We start from the raw sequence: 19,562 nt of genomic DNA on the forward strand, positions 1-19,562 counted from the left end.
TGTCTTAAAATGCCTAAACAACTATTGGTGCGCTTTTTAGGTCTGGGCCTCAGATTTCTGTTTCTGTTTCATGATCATTTGTCAATCTAATAGGCAAGTAGGTGATCAGCCTCCTGTACTTTTCACACGCCGTCGATTTTTCAAGCAAGCCGGTTTCACTTAATGTTAAATGCGCACATAGAAAGTCCATTGGTGCACAGCCGGGGATCGAACCTACGACCTCAGGGATGAGAGTCGCACGCTGAAGCCAACATTAAGTGTTATCATCAATTGAAGCTTCCAAGCATGTGTGCTAACGTGTTTTAATATTTGTCCACAAAAATAGGAAAAAAAAATCTACATTATTATTCTGTAAGCGGACACAATAATTGCCTGAAAATTGTCAGTTAATTTTACCCATTTTTAAGAACCTTTTCCGACAATACGCAAAATGAAGTCTATTATTAAAACACAAAGAAGAATTTATTGCGTTTATTATTATTATATCTAATATCCGGGCTATGCCTATTGTTGTTTTTTCCGAGAACCTTGACGGAGATCGGTAATCTGTGTAACGAAAGTCACTTCGAGGCTCGATTAAGCGGTGTTGCCAGTCGACGCATCATTGTTAACCTTTTGACGTGATAACGTCTTTAAAATCGTTTTAGTCGGGTGACATGTTCAGAAACTTGTGTCACACCAAAACCTCACGAGCGCGATCGCAGGTATAACGAGAGAGAGACGGACCGATCTCCCGTCTCATCTCGAGCGCTGCCAGTCATTCCGTGAATGTATGAAGAAAAATGTATATCATAGTCGAATAAGTAAACTTGTCATTTTACACCCGAAATTTATCATCAAAAGTGTGAATAAAACGATAGATGTAATTTAAAATTTGAAAAAATTGTTATCTTCATTAATTCCTTACTTCCCAAAAACTTATATCACCAATAAGACGTTATCACGTAAACATCTCGATCGTAAACCTACTTTACAAACAACCAATATTTTTTTTTTAACAAAAGGACTTGAAGTGGGATGATTTTACTGTGCAGTATAGTAGAAGGGTTAGAGATTAGAGGAATCCAGGAAGAAAAATAAAGAAATAATCTATAACAACGCAAAAAATATTTCGTAAAAGAGATATTCTGTATTTTTTCTAGTGAGGCCGATTTAGAGGATACATTACTTTGTAATGTAATGACGTAAAAGTTTGACTTTAATTTATTTTCGACAGAGATAGTTTCTATTCTCGGAATGTTGTTTCTATGCTCCTATCGAACTCATATAGAAGTAATTTAATTTGTTTAAAAATAATGTCTAAATATCCTAGAACGTAAATAATTAACCTCTTACGTAGGAATAATAACTCTAACAACGCTGGTCGAAAGTCAAAACTCCAAGAAGCTTTAATAATCATTATTTTATGGTAAAAATTCCGCTTGTCTATCTCAAGGTTATTGATAGCCAATAGAATCACCTAATCGAGCGTCATTGACCATAGTGAAATAAAACAACCAATAGCTACACGAAATAGCGTGACAACTGACATTTGTCTTGTGACGTTTGTATCTTTCAGCCGGCTTTCGTTTTGTCGGGCGCCGGCAATTCGCAAATCGGACCACGCGCCCGCCATTTTGTAATACAAGCGTTTGTGGATAGGTGTTGGACGTGCTCTTGCTTTGTGTGAACTTAAGAAATTATTAAACTAATAGATCGTAACGCAACAAATCATCAAAATGGTAGCGGTAAGTAGATTTTAATAAATTACTGCATGAGTCGTTACGTAAACAGTGTTCTAAATTCTAATCGAATGCGTATATTTTAGCAAACCAAAGTGTTTGTGGGGAGCTTGCCCCAAGGCTCAAAACCGGAGGACTTGAGGAAGCTTTTCGAAAGGTTTGGAGCCGTGACCGAATGCGACATAATGAACAGATGCGGATTTGTTCACATGCAAACCGAAGACCAAGCGTCAGCAGCCATTCGCGCCTTACACAATACCACTTTCAATGGTGGCGTCATCGCCGTGGAGCGAGGAAGGATCAAGGAGCGTGGCCAGCGAGGCGGCGGGGGCGGCGGCCGAGGTGGAATGCGAGGGGGCATGAGGGACCGACGCGGAGGAGGGCCCATGCGCGGAGGACCTCCGAGGGATGCGCCTTACCCTATGAGGGACTCGCGGCCGATGGGGCCCATGCGCGGCGGAGACATGAGAGGCCCGCCCATGGGTGGCATGGGTATGAGAAACGGCATGGGTGGCGGAGCGCCCTACGACCGGGGAATGGATCGGGCACCGATGCCCGGCTACGATGACAGATACAATGGCTACGGTGAAGACAGACGCGGTTTCGCACTGATGGACGGCCGCGGAGCGAGAGACCAGTATGGAGCGCCTCCTCCCATGTACCCGGACGACAGGCGAGGCTACGGAGCCGTGGATGAAATGGCGCCGATGTATCCCGATGATAGACGTGCGCCGCCCATGTACCCCGACGAAAGAGACATGATGGACAGGCGGGGAGGTATGCGAGGTGGACCCATGCCCATGGCTGCAGGATATGATAGAGCACCACCAAGGCCCGCACCAATGGGCAACGGAGATATGTATAGTCGAAGAACTCCTCCACCAATGTAAGTTCTAATACATTTTTACTTGTTTATCATCACAGTCAATATGCTTTATACTGCATAAAGAATATTTCTAGTACATGATATTTACTTTATTTGTTTATCTAACCATAAATAACTATTATGAATTTGTCATTTCCAGGCGTGGTGGGGGGGCAGCCGGAGGATATGACCGGGATCCTTATGCTCAACAATATGCGCCCATGGGCCGGTAAGCATTTTACTTTATTCATCTACTATGGCCTCTAGTGTGTAGCCAACAGCTTATTGTTTTGTTAAATAATTTGGTTCAACACAATTATAATATAATTCTTTTTACCTTTTAATGGAATATTATACAACTTTTACTTATGGGTTGACATTTCATTATTAACATTACTGATACCCTTTCATAGACTACAGTTAATGGTTATGGGTAAATATCGTTGGTTAAATGGATTGTTGATAAAGGGTCTTGTTTTTAAATGTTTTACGTTTATTGCTGAGATTACCAGAATTTTGATGTTTTTCAAGGAATTGACTTGAGTGCTTCTAAATTGAAATACACATACATAAATTTACATTTAAATTTCATTTTTTTTTAACAATAACTGTTGGTTACCGCTGGTTGCGTTGTAGTTTTGTTTTCAACACTTAGCACAGCTCATTACACACTTTTGAATATAAATACTTTCCATTTTCTTTAATAATATAAGTTCTTTAAAAGAATCATCTTTTCTATGCTTTTAGAATATTTTTATTTGATAATGATGATTAATTATTTACACTAAAGCTAGATTAAAATGATGGAATAGTATTTATAGTGTGATATAGAATCATAAGGTTGGTCACCTCATACCGTAATAAAATCAAATATAAACTATTTATATTCTTAATTTGCTATAAAAATCTTACGTGAGCGAGGGTTCAAAAGTAACTTCATTACTTTCGCTCATGAACTAGTAACAAAAGCCTACTCAATCGAATACGAGCCGTGGAACTAGTATGTCTGGCCGCGCCACAATTGGCCAAATGTGCTTCGTAACGTCGCCCCGGCGTCCGGGGTGAGGTCCGAGGCTAGCCGGGCGCTGACACTAGTTTCGTTTGCAGCTACGCACAAACGCAACGTTATCCGTAAGAGTAGGCGATGCGGTGCGGCGCGCGCGTTAAAGCTAAGCGGCTGTTTGTGTTTAGCGCGTGTGCGGGCGGCGGCGGCGCAGGCGCAGGGCGCGGGCCGCGCACCAACAAAAACTGTATAGCGCTCGTCTAGCGCCTTCAGCGACACTAGCGCCGCTTCCTTCCACGAGTCGCACTCACTCGCAATCGCTCCACGGCACCCTCGGATTCCGTACCGAATCATGTAAATCTCGATCATCGACGAGCCAGTAGATGGCGCTACTACGCTGCTGCAAGTCGTATTACCAAGTAACTACATAGAACGATAACGGACTTTTGTAACGCCCTAACATATGTATTTCAATTCTTGTATATTAGACTGCGCCACTCCCATATTTTGTGAACAGACTGACAGAATAAGTGAATTACGCCATCTAGTGATTTTTATTATTATTTGTGGTATTAAATCTATTTAAATCGGCAATCAAATCTGTACGTGACGCGAGACGCCTCGCGCTCTGAGCGATAATCTTGAATTGTATAAGGTATTAAGATATAAGATTTAGATTAAACAATTTGTTTTAAATATTGTTTGAGTTTACGATGCCACCTACACCCACCTCACCCGAACGATCCCTCCCATCCTCGATTCCGGAGTGATATAATACAATTGAGTTGCAGGACGACGTTTCGCTTTACCGAGATGGGGACTTAGGTTAAGCCTAGTTAGGTTCATCGTTGTCGTTAACGTTGCGAGCTTTCTATGGAAAGTGCGAGAATTTCAGACGTATACGGCGTAACGGGCGGCTGAGGCATAGCCGATGCTATGACCTTCGAGTTACGGCAAACGTTTGCGGCGGCAGAAGACGTCAGTATCAATCGTAAGTACGGGAGCCGTTTGCGTATACCAATGGACTTTGCGATTTCTGAGCACGCGTGGATCACACGTTTGCGCACATACAACCCGTTTGTCTACACAAGTAGTTCAGATTTTAATAATTGATTCTCAAAATGGAGCATAACGAAATTAAACGTACCTGAGCTTTGTATAGCCAGTGGCAATCGACGCATATTAACGACAGTAATAACGGCGCACGCTCATACTTTTTTAAAATTTATGTACTAACGATTCATATTTTGCAGGTATGACACGCCGGGATGAAGAATGTAGCTTGAGTGTTCAATTTAATACTTGAATTGTATCTATGGTTTACTATGCAGCTACGTGTTGGGAGAAATAAACGATATACGAAACATATATTTATTTTATTATATCACAAACTACATAAACAATACAATTTCCTTTAAACAAGCTCAGCTTGTGCTGCGTAAAATTAGGATCTTATATACAAAATAGTATTAACCAATAAAATAAAGCAATAAACTTCCATAGTATTTACATATAAAACAGCACTTTACGACGAAAGTATTCAGAACTATGTGTCACCTCAACGAGTCGAGATATAGAGAGGCGTTGTATATTGACCTAATTAATTTATTTACTTCGTAATTTATTGAGGTTTTTATGAAGTCTGCTACGTTGTCATTGGCTACAGAGCCACAGTCGTTCGGGTCGCAATGGAATATATCCAAAATTTTCACGGTCATTTTCCCCGGATCGTTGTGATGGACAGCTTTTGGCGAGATCCGTTTTGCTTTTCTGAACAACTTGTCGGCAGCTATTGTCAAATTGCTTGAAATTATGTCGTTACCCCGTCTCACTTCGTTACGTGCCATTCGACCGAATAAATAACCTGAAAGAGATATATATTAACGAGACATTTTACATTATGTACCTAAATAAGTTTTATTTAGTCTCATTATTAAACGACAATATCCAGCTTTGTAGCTTTTTCTCTAATGAATCATTTAGCGTAAATCGAAATGTCGTCCGACTACTTATTTTACAAACTAATATTTTGGTATAGGAGTTATTTTAGAAAATAATTTAATATAGATATAAAACTTGTTAAAAAGTTTACATGCACTTGGGCAAGATACACAATGCCTACTCCAACAATAACTGTCTACGCTACATACCAATATTTTTCCCCTAAAGTCTAGCCAAACACATACCTGCGCAAATACACAGGATCCCAATAAGACACATTAGAGTTGCACAAAGTCTTCTAGTGACATGTGGATCCGAGCCCGTACACGATTTCGAAGTCATTTTACAAAATTCCACAAAATATTCGGCCGTGCAACGCTATTTGGTCTCGCGCACTGACTATTTTTAGTTCGGTGATGTTTTGTCTGTATGGATCAGGAATCTTTGCTTTAGATGACAAATTTTCGGCGTTTTTTACTAATTCGTGGACTTACTAATAGTATCCTATTCTTCTAGGTCTATGTTTTCTAAATTATGAATATCAGGGTATATTATAAAATGCAAAATTTACGAATCAACTCAATAATTTTAAATAAAATATAGATTTTTCATATTTTTCTTATGGTCATTGAAACATTTTTAAATGTTTAATAATAGTTATTTGTCGTAATTCAAGACAGTCTGAGTAAAACTACAATATCATTTACAATCATTTATTAACTTTTCTATAAATTATATACACCGTTTTGGTCATAGGGCATCTTAAAATTAGATTATTTATATACTGTTAGATCTATTATATATACTAAATATTAAGACAAATCCAAATAAGCTAGGTAATTTCAAATTCTTTACATAAATGAAACAAAAGGGTGATAAAACGACCCTGTTAATACGTAGGCTAAAATTAATAGTTCTCGATTATCCTAGAACTAAGAGGTGAGACATTTTTAGATCAAATTCCTTACCAAAAGAGATAAACTTATATTAGAAAATCAAAATGCAAAATTATTTCCTGGATTTCAGAAGCATTTTTCAGGTCAAGTAATAAATAGAATAGTGACACAGGTGTATTATTATTGTGTTAAATACGCGGTAATTTATGCGATACGTGTTTTGTGTAATTATTTTGGCGTTCAGATTCCTCTTGTTTGAGTACAAACTCTTGGTGACAGTACTCCACAATTAACCACTATACATTAAGAAAATAACAAAACAAATAATCATAATTAAAAGCTAATAATATTTACAAAAAATAAGATCATTTATTTAACATATTATCACAAATTTCTGGTGACTATTTGACAGTTCGCAGTTATCTGTGGAACTGGGAAGACTCAAAAATAATGTATTCTGTGAAATGCCCGCATTTTTACATATCTTAATTCATGATCTTTAATCTGGTTTCATTATGAATTGGAATAACTGGCATTACACCAACATCCTCTCATCTTAGCTCCGTATTCTAGCATCATCGTCAGTCATTCCACAATTTTTAACAGCGCTTAAGACTAGACCTGATGAACTGCGAACTATTCCGAATCTTCACGATGTTTCGGATTCATATTAAACAGTTCTTTGAGGTCCTCGATCGTCAGTTTAGAGGCATTGTGACGAGCTCCAGTCAATACATTTTCCGCTAACTTGAGTTTGGCCTCCTGCAGTTTGCGGATTGACTGTTCAACTGTCTCTACACACATAAATCTGAAACCAAAATTTTTAACAATGTATTTTATCCTAACTAACATTATTAAGAAGACGTTTGTAAGGGTAAGCTCAGAATGTACTGAACCAATTACAATAATACTTTTACTATTAGAATGCTACTTTATCCCAGAGTAACGTGGAGTGTTTTTTCCAGTAAAATCATGCCGTGCAAAACACGCTGCTAGTTAAGAAAAATATAACGGGTTTTACAGATAAAACTAAAAAAGTAACACTAGTAAAAAAGTTCTTTCATGTTACAAAAAAAGCTTTGCCACGGATGATAGAATTTTATCAAAAAATCTTAATTCTTAAACGCAGACACCAACATAAATAGAACACTAATTTGTTCAAGTTCAAAGTTGCCACACCTGATTTTCAGAGTAGGTACTAATGGATTCGGATGATCCAATTACACATTAAAAGCCGCTCCCGCAGCAATTCAAAATCAGATTAGGGTAAATAAACGCCTACACCGGAAAGGTGTAATCTTTTACTACGTACTTCGCTCACTCCAGTGAGCATCCGTCTTACCCTTCAAGCGATTGACCACCCCGCGGCGGCCCAAGCCGACGTCCGAGTCTCTAGGAGCCGCCCTTGCGCTAGTCGCGTGAAAATGCCTATTCCAGCCGAGCTATGCTCGCTGAAACATCCCGAGCTGAGTTGGAAAAGCCCTTAAGGCCAACAACGAGATTCCATTAAATTAAAATAGATTTACAGATCGAAGTCTTAAACGACTCATGTTGCATATGCGACGTCAATATACCGGATATACAGTGGCGTAGCTAGGTGACCAAGGGCCCTGGGGCAAATTAAAAAATGGGGGCCCACTGCTATGTAAACTTATTAGGTTTAATCAAATAAAAATATGAAATATACAAATACCTTAAAAATGCTAAGCTACTTAAGGTCTTTTTTGTGTGCAGGGCAGGTTATAAATTTTTTAAACAGTAACAACATGAATAACAATTACATAGGCTGCACTAAAAGTATGGAATGGAATAATACCACTGTTCCTGTCATATTTAAATATTTTTAATTGAAATCTCCTTTTTTTTTAATCGAATACCATTTATTTTTTTTAAAAAAGATTCTCGCTATTTTCACAAAGTTTTGTCAAACTTGTTTAGTCGTTGAGAAAATGGAATTGACTCGAGAAAATTCAAGAGCGATGATTTATTATGACTTTCGAAGTGGTTTATCACAAAAACAGTGTGTTGACCGGATGATTTCTGCATTTGGTGATGAAGCCCCATCCAAAACCACAATTTATCGCTGGTTTGCTGAATTTCAACGTGGACGTGTCACGCTCAGTGATGATCCCCGTCAAGGTCGACCAAAAACTGCAGTCACCCAAGAAAACGTTGATGCTGTGCGTAAGCTGATTGAGGAAGATCGACATGTGACATACCGCGAAATTCAGGAAACTTTAGACATTGGCATGAGTCAAATACAAATAATCTTGCATGAACAATTAGGTGTAAAAAAGTTGTTTTCCTGATGGATACCGCATTCGCTCTGTGAAGAGCAAAAAGTGGCTCGCGTTACTTATTGTGTCAGAACTCTCGAAAGATTCTACGCAGGATCTTCAAATGCTGTATACAACATCGTATAAGGTGACGAATCCTGGATACACGCTTACGAACCCGAAACAAAAAACCAGTCACGAGTTTGGGTGTTCAAAAATGAGTTAAAGCCAACGAAAATTGTTCGTTCGGGGAGTGTTGCAAAAAAAAATGGTGGCCACGTTTGTTTCCAAAACCGGCCATGTTGCGACTATTCCTCTCGAGGGACAAAGAACGGTTAATGCAGAATGGTATGCTAGCATTTGTTTGCCACAGGTCGTTTCTGAACTCCGTAAAGAGAACTGCAACCGCTGCATCATCCTCCATCACGACAATGCGAGTTCTCACACCGCGCACAGAACAAAAGAGTTTTTAGAGCAAGAAAACATAGAATTATTAGACCATCCGCCGTACAGCCCCGACCTAAGCCCTAATGATTTCTAAACTTTCCCTAAAATAAAGAATAAATTGCGTGGTCAGAGATTTTCAGTCTAGGTCAATTTTTTCCTAGCTTAAGTTTTCGCAAAAGTATCAATGACTTCGTTTAAATCCAGGCTTGATGCGGATTTGTTTTCAATTGCTATTTAATTCGCGTTATACAATGAGCTGTAGCCGAAATCTTTAGATTAGACACTATTTATTGACTTTAACGGACATCAATATGAGTGGTAAAATCAAATAAAATTGAACCACAATATTGACCAGTACAAAAAAGTTTATTGACATTAGGTTACTTACTCCTGATACAGCATGATTTTTTAACATTTTTTAACCGAACGAGATTTCTGGTGAGGATTCGAGGGCCCCCTGAGCTTGAGGGCCCCGGGGCACTGCCCCGCCTAGCCCCTTGGTAGCTACGCCACTGCGGATATATGTAAGAAAACACATTCCATGAAAATCCGGCCAAATCAGAGTCAATTAATAAGTTTGGTTCAGCACAAATCTTGGAACGATAAAAAATCGCGCAAGTATTATTTTCCTTTTTATTTATGAAAAAATTACTTTTCAGATCATAAACCGTTTAATTTACTAAAAATGAAATCTCGTGAAACGTGAAAACGTGACAAAACTTAATTAAGTATCTGTGGTTTATAGAACGTTTACTACTAGCGGTAAGACAACAACATACACTTTTCATTTTTAACCACCAAATTTTCTCTAAAGATTCAAAACTATATATTCACTTACAATCTGTCCTATACTGAAACGGACAATAGGTATTCTTATTGTGCAACAGTAGTTTAAGTATAACATTCTGAATATTATGTAGAAATTATTACTTCAAGTACAGTTAACATGTCCAAAAGGAAGAGACTAACAGCTAACTGGGAACACAGGGAATTCTAGTGTGGGCTAGGGCACATTATCTTTTAAGAAAACATCCTTTTTTATTATGAGTAATAAAGTTTTTTCTTTCTTTTCTTCTTTAAAAATAAAGATAAATCTCCATAATGTCATTTAATTTGATGCACAGGTTTAGTTTGCTATTTTTTAATTAATATACTGTATTTACTATGTATTTTTTATGCGTATAGCTTTTTGTAGTAACTATAGTTGATTATACGTTACGAATTTTTAAATCTAGTTTTATTAAATAATTTTTCGATGCGTAGGGAATCCTAAGAAAACATGAATGGATAATTATAAAAACACAACTCATTAGAGCTTTATGACGCACATGTAGGCGAGGCGTGTGCGATGAATGACTGACAAAATATTATTGTTTAGAAAAATTGGCACATGCCATGATGAGAATATTCTGCATGTTAAATAGACAGGAATGCGAGATTTGGTAATGTATTACAGTAAAAAAATTGTATGTAAAAGAGAAAAGCTAAATTAATAAACTTAGAAATTGACAATTTTTTTCGTCTACTACTTGAAATTAAACACTATATTTATAAATTTTTAAACAATAGATTAACACTATTTGAACAATAATAATTATAAGATGTCTATCGATGGTACGAGCGACGAAGAAGTCTCTCAGTTGGCCTTTAGAGCTCAGCACTGCGATTCTGTAACTCACTTTTTGAACTCACATAGCGGTTTTCGCATCGGCGGTCGCTCTCAAATCAGTCGTGAAGCAGTCATTTTATGATTTGGCATTCTGATAAACAATAAACTACAAGCTCACACATTTTCAGAATGCCAAATCAGATTTGAGAGCGACCGCCGATGCGAAAACCGCTGTGTGAGTTCGAAAAGTGAGTTATAGAATCGCAGGGCAGGTTCGGGCTGTTTAGGCGAGCGTAGCTCAGCCGGAATTGGCTTGTTCACTAGCTCAAGGGCTACTGCCGCGAGAATCTGAGCAGGACGGAAGCTCTCTGGCGTGAGCGAAGTGCAAAGCACAGGTCCAGTCTTTCCCCGGTGAAGGCGCTTTTTATCCTAATCTGATTTTGACATTCTTTGTCGCGCTAGTGGCTTTTTATTAGTGATAAGCTATCGTGATTGGATCAGACGTGTCGAGGCCTCCTACGGGCTTTTTTCTCGGGTACTTAAACGAGAGCCCGACAGCGCGCGCCCTGCTTTTATAGCTGAAAACCAGTTATTACTCCTATCATTACTTGAGAGTTTTCAGCTTACATCTTGTATATAAATAAAACAATTCTTCGCCAGTAACACTATTACTGCAACTGTTTTAATATCTTAAATAAACTATCATAGTTCAGCAAATCGCAAATTCGAAAATAATAGCACAATTCCGAAAATATAATTTCAAGAAATTCATGAATGATAATGACTAATTTTTCCGTAAAACATATTGAGAATTTGCCAAAACTATACATTACGATATTCCGGAGAAACTAATTTATGATTTTTAGAGGTTGTTAACAGATGTCAAACTATTGAAAATAATGACACGATCATAATTTACTTGTGTCTCGAACCCCAGACGGGGGCGGACACATTCCTGTATGTTGAATATTTTGTACGAATTTACATTTAAAAATCATAAAAGTTATACTAGCATAATACGGCTCTTCCAGGCAAATACAGTAAAGAAAAATAATGAAACAAATTTTGATGAATATCAATCAATATAGTTAATTCCAATTATTAATATAAAAAAATCTAGTTCCGCACGCAAATACCTCAGTTTCGGATACATCAGATTTCATACCATATATCGACCAATATTCAAGCCTTGACTTGTTTAAGCTATCGGAATTCATAGCGCCGCAAACTTGCATCATTCATATCCCACATACATACCCTCACACAACACACTCGAATTAGGTATTACTTTAGATGTATTTAATATATTTTAATTGATTTTTTTCCTAAGTTTCTTAAATATTTGAAACTGTTTACATACATATGTATTCCATCTTTGGAGAGATCAGAGTCGAGACTACGTTGTAAGTATAGCTAAGTCAAAAGCGAGTGGGGGAAGTATGACGTACACTTCCTCCGACTAAGTTACGCATCCCCTGGATCGAAATCGGAGCGTACTGTTACGACTCCCCAATGCATCCTATATTGCTGACATACCCTAAGCCCTATCCTCGTCATCATTTCTTCCCATGCTCAAACAACCTCTCATTTTCCCATCCAGTCAGTCGATCTCCTAGCTCCTGTCCGAACAGACGTGCTAATTTTTAATACTATTTCCTTTGTATTTCTAAATCAATATATTTGTAATTGAATTCATTAAATCTTTTTTTTTTAAAAAGATCTTATTATAGTTCTGTGTAACAGTACGGTGCGAATAGAGCGACGTAATTTACGAAATGCCCATGGGGTGCGTCAACTGCATTATAGAGGATAGTGACGAGATTATTGTAATTAGCCGTATTTTATCAAAAGAGAAAGAGAGACACATGAGGAAACGAAAGATATGGGTTCATAATATAAACTCAAAAAGATTTCGGAGAATTTCATACATTATATTCTGATTTATTAGAAGATGTAAATAGATTTTTTGGGTACATTCATATGACTCTAAGAAAGTTTTTTGAACTTTACTATATTCACTTCTTACATCGGGAATAAGTATTTATGTATATGTCGCTAACACGTCAGAACTTGAAACGTTCGGAATCTGAATGACGCATTCACTGCGGATGACGTCATCGACTCAGGCGCAGAACTGCCGATACAGTGCATGCTGTACCATAGAAATCAATACAATGCAACAAATCCTTCCTCTTCGTACGCTCGTATTCTGTGCCAGTCTGTGGTCAGACGGAGGATGGCCCAAATGGCTAAAGTCAAGAATCTGTAGGACGTCAACGTTGCAAGCTCAGTAGGTGTCGCTACAAACGAATTGTGATATTCAGAGTCCTATTTAGCGGAGATCTTTTAAAGTGTACCGTCTTGGAAAAGTGGCGGCATTACTCATAAAACTACTAACTTCTATTGTTTTTGGTTTGACTCTGTGTTGCCACATGAAAATTTAATAAACATTGAAAAACATACTTAACAAGAACCACCAGAGAGTTTACAAAGTCAGAAGAAAATAATTTTAAGTTTAAATACACTCGGCGTCAAAAAAATCGCACCTTTCCTAAAATTCGTGTCAAGCAATTATAACTCCGAAGATCCTTCCTGTACCCTATCATTATTAGTATCATTTGAAAGCTAATGAAATCCCTTATCTGAAAGCTGTAGGAAATTGGCCACCACCCCCATAAAAAAAGAAAATTCTGGGAAAATGTGAAACAATGTGTATTCTGATCAAAATTACAAAGAAAAGGAACAATACAAAAATTAAAAATAAACAATGACAATCCTTAAAAATAAGTCTTAAAACCTAGTGTTACCTCCTCTAGCCCTCCGACCAGCTTCCAAGCGGTCAGTCATGGACCTGATGAGCGTCACGACTTGTTCCTGGGGAATGTTTTCCCACTCCTCGATGACGGCATCTCGAAGCTCATCGAGAGTGGCAGGAGCTGGATTACGGGCCCGAACTCGCCGTTTCAGCTCGTCCCAGAGGTGCTCGATAGGATTGAGGTTGGGGCTTCTTGCTGGCCAGTCCATAACCTTGATGCCAACTCGACGTAGGTAGTCCTTGACAATCAAGGCTGTGTGGCGCCGGGCGTAGTCGTGCATGAACTCGAAGTTGGCGCCGACAAAACCTACACATGGGACCACGTGCTCCTCCAAAATCTCGGTGATATACCGGTGGGCAGTCGGAGACCCCTGGCCGCGACCATCTCCAGCTCTGGAGACGCACACGAGGTCTGTCTTGCCGTCGATAGAAATGCCGCCCTAGAACATGCAGGATCCTCCTCCATACCCGACGGTTTCCTCGGTGCAGGCTGGTGTGAAACGCTCCCCTGCTCGCCTGTAGACTCTCTTACGCATGTTGTTGGTGTACAGGCACACTCGGGTTTCGTCGGAGAAAAGGACATTCCTCCACTGGTCGAATGTCCACGGCATGTGCGTTTCGAAAAATCGCTTCCTTTTCGTCCGGTGGATGGCAGTCAATTGGGGGCCTGTAGCAGCTCTGCGGGGCAGCAAATTCTTCTCTCACAGCCTTCTTCTGATAGTGGAGACGCTGTCAGCTGTCCTTCGAGAAGCTCAAAGCCGCTGCTGCAGCTCCACAGCGTTGGAGCAGCGGTTCCGCAAAGACGTCGACACAATGGAGCGATCACCTCTGACGGTAGTGCAGCGAGGTCTCCCGGATGCATGTCTCCTGATGTAACCTCCAGTCTCTTGGAACCGTTGGTATACCCGTTGCACTCGAAATCGGCTGATTTTCAGTTGCCGAGCAACTTCAACCTGCCGTAGTCCGATTTGCAGTAGGGCCACCACTTGAGCTGCTTCATTGCCATGGTATCCATTTTCACTGGGTTTTTTCTTGTCGAAGCTCTTCAGGTGTGACCTCTGTGACGTCTGGATAGCGAATAACCCATAATTGACTTTTACCCCCTCATTTTATACGCGTCCAGGGTGGTACAATTAGTGAGCCTCCAAACGCGTACATGGCCACTTTTTAATCAAAGTGCTGGCGATTTGTGGTTTTTGATTTTCCGTAAACAAATGATTATTTTTTTGAAAGCTTATTAATTGAGCTTTTAAATGATACTAATAATGATAAGGTACAGGAAAGATCTTAGAAGTTATAATCGCTTGACCCGAATTTTAAGAAAGGTGCGATTTTTTTGACGCCGAGAGTATAATCAGTAGATTTTTTATAATACAGTGATAGAAGAGAAGTTAGCTGTGTTATTTTACCTGTATATATGGACGTCCTTCTTCTGTCCCACTCGGTATATCCTATCCTGGGCTTGTTCCTCGAGTTGTGGGTTCCAATGTGGGTCCAGCAATAGCAAATGGTTGGCACCACAAAGATTCAATCCGACGCCGCCCGCGCATAGAGAAAGCAGCATTACCTAGACGATAATAAGAATGAGCGGTACTCAAGAGTCTATTATTGCCAATGACATTGATAATTAGTAATTAGGAGCAATATTTATATATCAATAACTCTGACGGATACCTTACACTCGGTTTCAATATCTTATATATGACTTGTAATTGCTACGAGAAAAATATATCAAACACTTTCTATAATACAATCTGCGACTCGTAACGAAACGACTCGTATTTGTATATAGAGACATGGCTTTAAGAAGTAGCTTTTAAATGAAGACTTTTGTTATTAATGATAAATGCTTCAATTGAGAGTCATCGTAATAGAATATTTTTTCTTAGGGAATAATAAAAATACTTTCATAATTATACAGTAATTTTTAGTTTTGTATGGTTATGTTAATTTTATTCAGAAATTATGTTTAAAAAGCTGTGTTTTTATGACCATGAGCTGAAAAACTAAATAAAAACTTAAACCTCATTAAAAGCGTCATACACGGTACGGTAAGTAGAAAGATTGTTGTGAAAAATATCATTTTCATTAATGTTAGCAATTAATTTGTAAGAGCGAGAGATTCACAGGAGAATTACAAGTAGCAGATAAGCGAGCCCTAAGTACGTAACGTCTAAATCGAGAGCAAACAACGTGTATGGCGAGAGAACGTTGAAGTTTTTGCTACCGCGGCTTATAAAATATGTCTACCCAGTCAGTTATTAGACGGCCTATAGTTAAGCAACATAAAAAAGTGCGTGCGTACAAAGTACACATGTCAGAAGTGAAACTTCTATGGCAAACTAATTTTTAAGTCTTCTTCATATTTATACAAATCTAAAACTTTAGATTTCCGAGACTTAGAGGGAGGGAAAAAGGAATTTATTTTTTTTAAAACTCGTGGCATTTTAATTAACAATTCGTCATTTGAGATTTCAATAAATTATTTTGCATAAAATATAAAATACTTAATATTCCATAAATTCTCTGTACGAAATTTTTCACTCTCTCTCAATCGGTCTCAATCGCTCTCTCCCTTTTCTTCGACAAAAACGCTGCATGTCTTAGTGACGTTTTTTAAAAAATTTACCCTCATACCCCTAAAGAAGTTTCACTTCAAAAAGTAACTTAAAAACTACTTTTATATGCATTTGTCGCGCTCGTAACAAGACTGTTATGGTTAATACAAACCACAATGGTTTTCAAATGCAACTTATTATCATGATTTAGATTATATTATTCTGCAAAATAAATAAGAACTAACACAAAAAATATTGTTATTTTCTTATATACATTACATACTTACAAAAAAGTATAAACTCAACTCACCCGCACGTTGCTTTGGGGATCATTAAGAGCGTCAATCAGTGGTGGTCTCTTCGGGACTGAAACCTTCCCACTCAGGGTCACGTTCTGAACTTTCATAGCTTTGAGTTCTTGCTCGACCAGACTAAGCACGGACGTCCATTGCGACACCACCACTGCCTTTTCACCTAAAATTATTGGTTTCACGTATTACGTAAGCACTATGGGGGGGGGGGGTCTTTGATTTTATTATTTGGTGATTACGTCAACACTAATTATTCACTTTTTTACACATATTAGCCACACATTCTTGAAAACGAAATGCACTTTCGAGGATTCCTACAAAAATTAGTAAGTTTATGTATGTACTATAATTTTTTGAGAGCTTTGCTTACTTTTGCTGACAAGAGGAGGGGGGAGGGGGGGAATAAATTGCAGTAAATCTGCTTACGGCCCCTTACTAGCTATTGCTAAATTAAATTTTTCGTTGGTTGTCCGAAGGTGGTGGTGTTTAAATACCATGAGCACGTAAAGCTTTAGGACCACACACGAAATACCTCTTGAAAATTCTCGTGTCGCTGTGTTTGTGTTTAAACTCCTCCGAAACGGCTCGACCGATTCTCATGAAATTTTGTGTGCATGTAGGTATGTCTGAGAATCGGACAACATCTATTTTTCATCCCCCTAAATATATATTTTTTCTATTTTTATTTTTTTATGATACAGCATTAAAAATACATACAACTCCTAACTTTCACGCCTCTACGATCAACCCGTATTTTTTTTATTATAAATGACATATGTACATGGCAAAACGACGTTTGCCCGGTCAGCTAGTAAAATATACAATTTATTAAAATACAAACATGAATTTAGAAGAACAAGTATTGCGTTTGACGTATTGAGATGGATTGACTTGGGACACAAGGGAATTCAACAGGATTTGGAATAACAAATCCTGTTATGCTGATGTAAGCACGTAATAGCCGGCAAATATCCCTTACAGTGTGTTAGAAGTTTGATTGTGATTCGTCAAACGGACCTAAAACCCCATGTCACGTGTCAACGTATTGATCTAGTTGACCAATCACAATCTAGCCCAGAGTTCCCCAAACTTTTGTGTCGTAGACCCCTTGCTATGTTTTTTCCGTGTTGGGTAGACCCCCTACTTACTGATATTGATTTCCTGTAAATTTCAAAATGTATTGCGACCACAAAGCGAATACCAACATCCTACAACTTACACAATTTTATAAAACATATATAATATTTTTTTACTTCATAGGTACTTTTATAAATAATGTATATGTTTTGATATTATAAGATAGTATGATGTAAGTAAATAGGTACTATCAGTGTATGTGTTGAGATCCACTATCGTGGACCTTTTCATTTCATGGACCCCCAAATTTTTAATCGCTGACGTAGACCCCTTGCAGGTTGTCATAGACCCCTAGGGGTCGATATAGACCACTTTGGGAATCACTGATCTAGCCGAACGTACAATCGTTACGTCTTTCATTTTACGCATCCCCCTGATCCCCTAGTGAATAGTGAATGCAGTTGTGTACTAAATATGTCCTACAAGTATCAGGTTAGCCTAGGATAAAACAGAAACGCACGTACTCCACTGTGACCTTAGCACAGAATTGGGCAACGCAGAAGTTGTGCTCACGTGCAGACGCTTATGACGGAGGCACGGATTAAGGAAAACTGTTACCGCGCCTACCGTCCATAGTAACCAGATGGGGCTGTTGGGTTTTAGTGGGTAGTATCCATTGCACCATACGGACTGACTCCCACACTCCCTGCGTCACTTTTAAATCGGTGCCCCGGCGCGGGGTCAATAAATTGACTTCCCAACAATAAAAAAAATAAAAAAAGTTTTTTTTAACACTTATTTATTACATTGTTTGTAAATAACGATCAGAGAATAACGGCTTTCATTTATTATTTATACATAGTTACCTATAAACTTTATTATGACTGGCCATGTAACCTCAATAAAGTCGATTATCTTACATGGCCGAGATTTTGATCTATTGACCCGTTAGTACCGTTAGGTCAAACCCAATATCAGAACGAGAAATCAAATTGACTTTTTAAAAAACCTAAAATTTTTATATTAACTTGCGAGCCGTCTCACTTAAACAGTAATTTTAAAAATAGTCTCTATTTCGGCACTATTGCGGAATTAAGTTTTTTTTGTAATACATATATTGTACTAATTCTACTAACGTGGCTTTTAATATAATATTATTAAGAATCACTTATATCACAGAATTTTAATAAACCAACATAATTAAATACTGCATGCGACTTTGAGATCGTGCGTTCAAATCACGGGTTTCCATTAATAGACTTTACACTGTATATTATACACTCAATATACAACACAGACAAGTGTTAGGCACAGAAGAATACAATCATACCTGGTTTGCTCAAGACGTTTTTCTGAAGGCACTCCATAACTGCCTTTATCTTAGAGGACTGCCGGTCCAATTTGAACACGGGATTGTTGGATGACATCACTGAACGAATAGCCTCGGCCACAGTCGTACTCTCCTTCGTCTCTTCTTCGTGATCGGAGTCATCTTTGTCTAACTTCTGTGAAAGTGTTATTCGGTCAAACTAAATTTCTCGTCTTATTAAAAGTTTAAAGCATTTTTACTTTGTTTTATCTTTGTATTCCCTGAATCAAAAATGCGTGTAGGTACTTATGTACGCGCGTAAGAAGTTATACTTCTTTGGCATTATTAACAATAGTTTTTGATTGCATGCAAATAATTAATTACAATTAAATAATCAAAGACTGGAAAAGGAGTCATTATAGTCAATAAAGTTCAGTTTAAATTTAAAAAATTAAATAAATATTTATTATTATTCTCTTACATTAAGTGTGATATAAATTCTATTATTATTCGAATGTTGTTTTTAAATTATGTCCAATGCCGTAGCATCTTCCGTGGGCAACTTCATTCTGTTAATTTTGTGTCACGGTGCGCGCGCATCGTAAAATTTCACTCTCATCAATTTTTCATAACGCGCCTAAAGAAGTATAACTTCAAAAATTATGTACTAAAGTTTTGGATAAAGTAGTCTCCTGTGTCTTTCTGTCATATTGTGTATATAAAGCTGTGATGGC

General features: G+C 38.0%; 2 protein-coding genes across 6 annotated transcripts in view; one reads left to right on the forward strand and one right to left on the reverse strand.

Annotated features, from left to right (window-relative positions):
• The first annotated feature begins 1,545 nt into the window (after window positions 1–1,545).
• Window positions 1,546–4,955, forward strand: LOC125054399 (RNA-binding protein 4.1). 3 transcript variants are annotated; one of them, XM_047656265.1, is made up of 4 exons: window positions 1,546–1,727; window positions 1,808–2,607; window positions 2,747–2,815; window positions 3,778–4,285. In XM_047656265.1, exons 1-4 carry the CDS (start codon window positions 1,719–1,721, stop codon window positions 3,851–3,853), a joined length of 954 nt encoding a protein of 317 aa, XP_047512221.1. In that variant the 5' UTR covers window positions 1,546–1,718; the 3' UTR covers window positions 3,854–4,285. The 3 variants fall into 3 exon arrangements, with proteins under 3 accessions (XP_047512221.1, XP_047512224.1, XP_047512222.1); XM_047656268.1 differs by lacking the exon at window positions 3,778–4,285 and adding an exon at window positions 4,843–4,955 and having other exon boundaries at window positions 1,547–1,727; XM_047656266.1 differs by having other exon boundaries at window positions 1,547–1,727; window positions 3,694–3,829.
• Window positions 4,956–6,229: 1,274 nt separating this feature from the next.
• The window catches only part of LOC125054343 (transcription termination factor 2), a 37,382-nt gene continuing 24,049 nt past the window's right edge, over window positions 6,230–19,562 (reverse strand). For 2 of the 3 annotated variants that reach the window (XM_047656162.1, XM_047656161.1), the window contains exons 16-19: window positions 18,850–19,024; window positions 16,442–16,605; window positions 14,983–15,140; window positions 6,230–7,234 (exon numbers count right to left, since the gene is read on the reverse strand). In XM_047656162.1, coding sequence (XP_047512118.1) covers window positions 7,063–7,234; window positions 14,983–15,140; window positions 16,442–16,605; window positions 18,850–19,024 — 669 coding nt within the window. In that variant the 3' untranslated portion in view covers window positions 6,230–7,062. The remainder of the gene's footprint in view (window positions 7,235–14,982; window positions 15,141–16,441; window positions 16,606–18,849; window positions 19,025–19,562) is intronic. The other variant, XM_047656163.1, reaches the window with a different exon arrangement.

Source organism: Pieris napi, chromosome 12 (genome assembly GCF_905475465.1).
Source record: "Pieris napi chromosome 12, ilPieNapi1.2, whole genome shotgun sequence".
In the NCBI taxonomy this organism is placed as follows: domain Eukaryota; kingdom Metazoa; phylum Arthropoda; class Insecta; order Lepidoptera; family Pieridae; genus Pieris; species Pieris napi.

Excerpts from the sequence above, each read along its gene's own strand:
- LOC125054399 (XM_047656265.1), top strand. Across the intron at positions 2,608-2,746 it reads CGAAGAACTCCTCCACCAAT|GCGTGGTGGGGGGGCAGCCG; the intron begins GTAAGTTCTAAT and ends TGTCATTTCCAG. Across the intron at positions 2,816-3,777 it reads CAATATGCGCCCATGGGCCG|CGCGTGTGCGGGCGGCGGCG; the intron begins GTAAGCATTTTA and ends GTTTGTGTTTAG.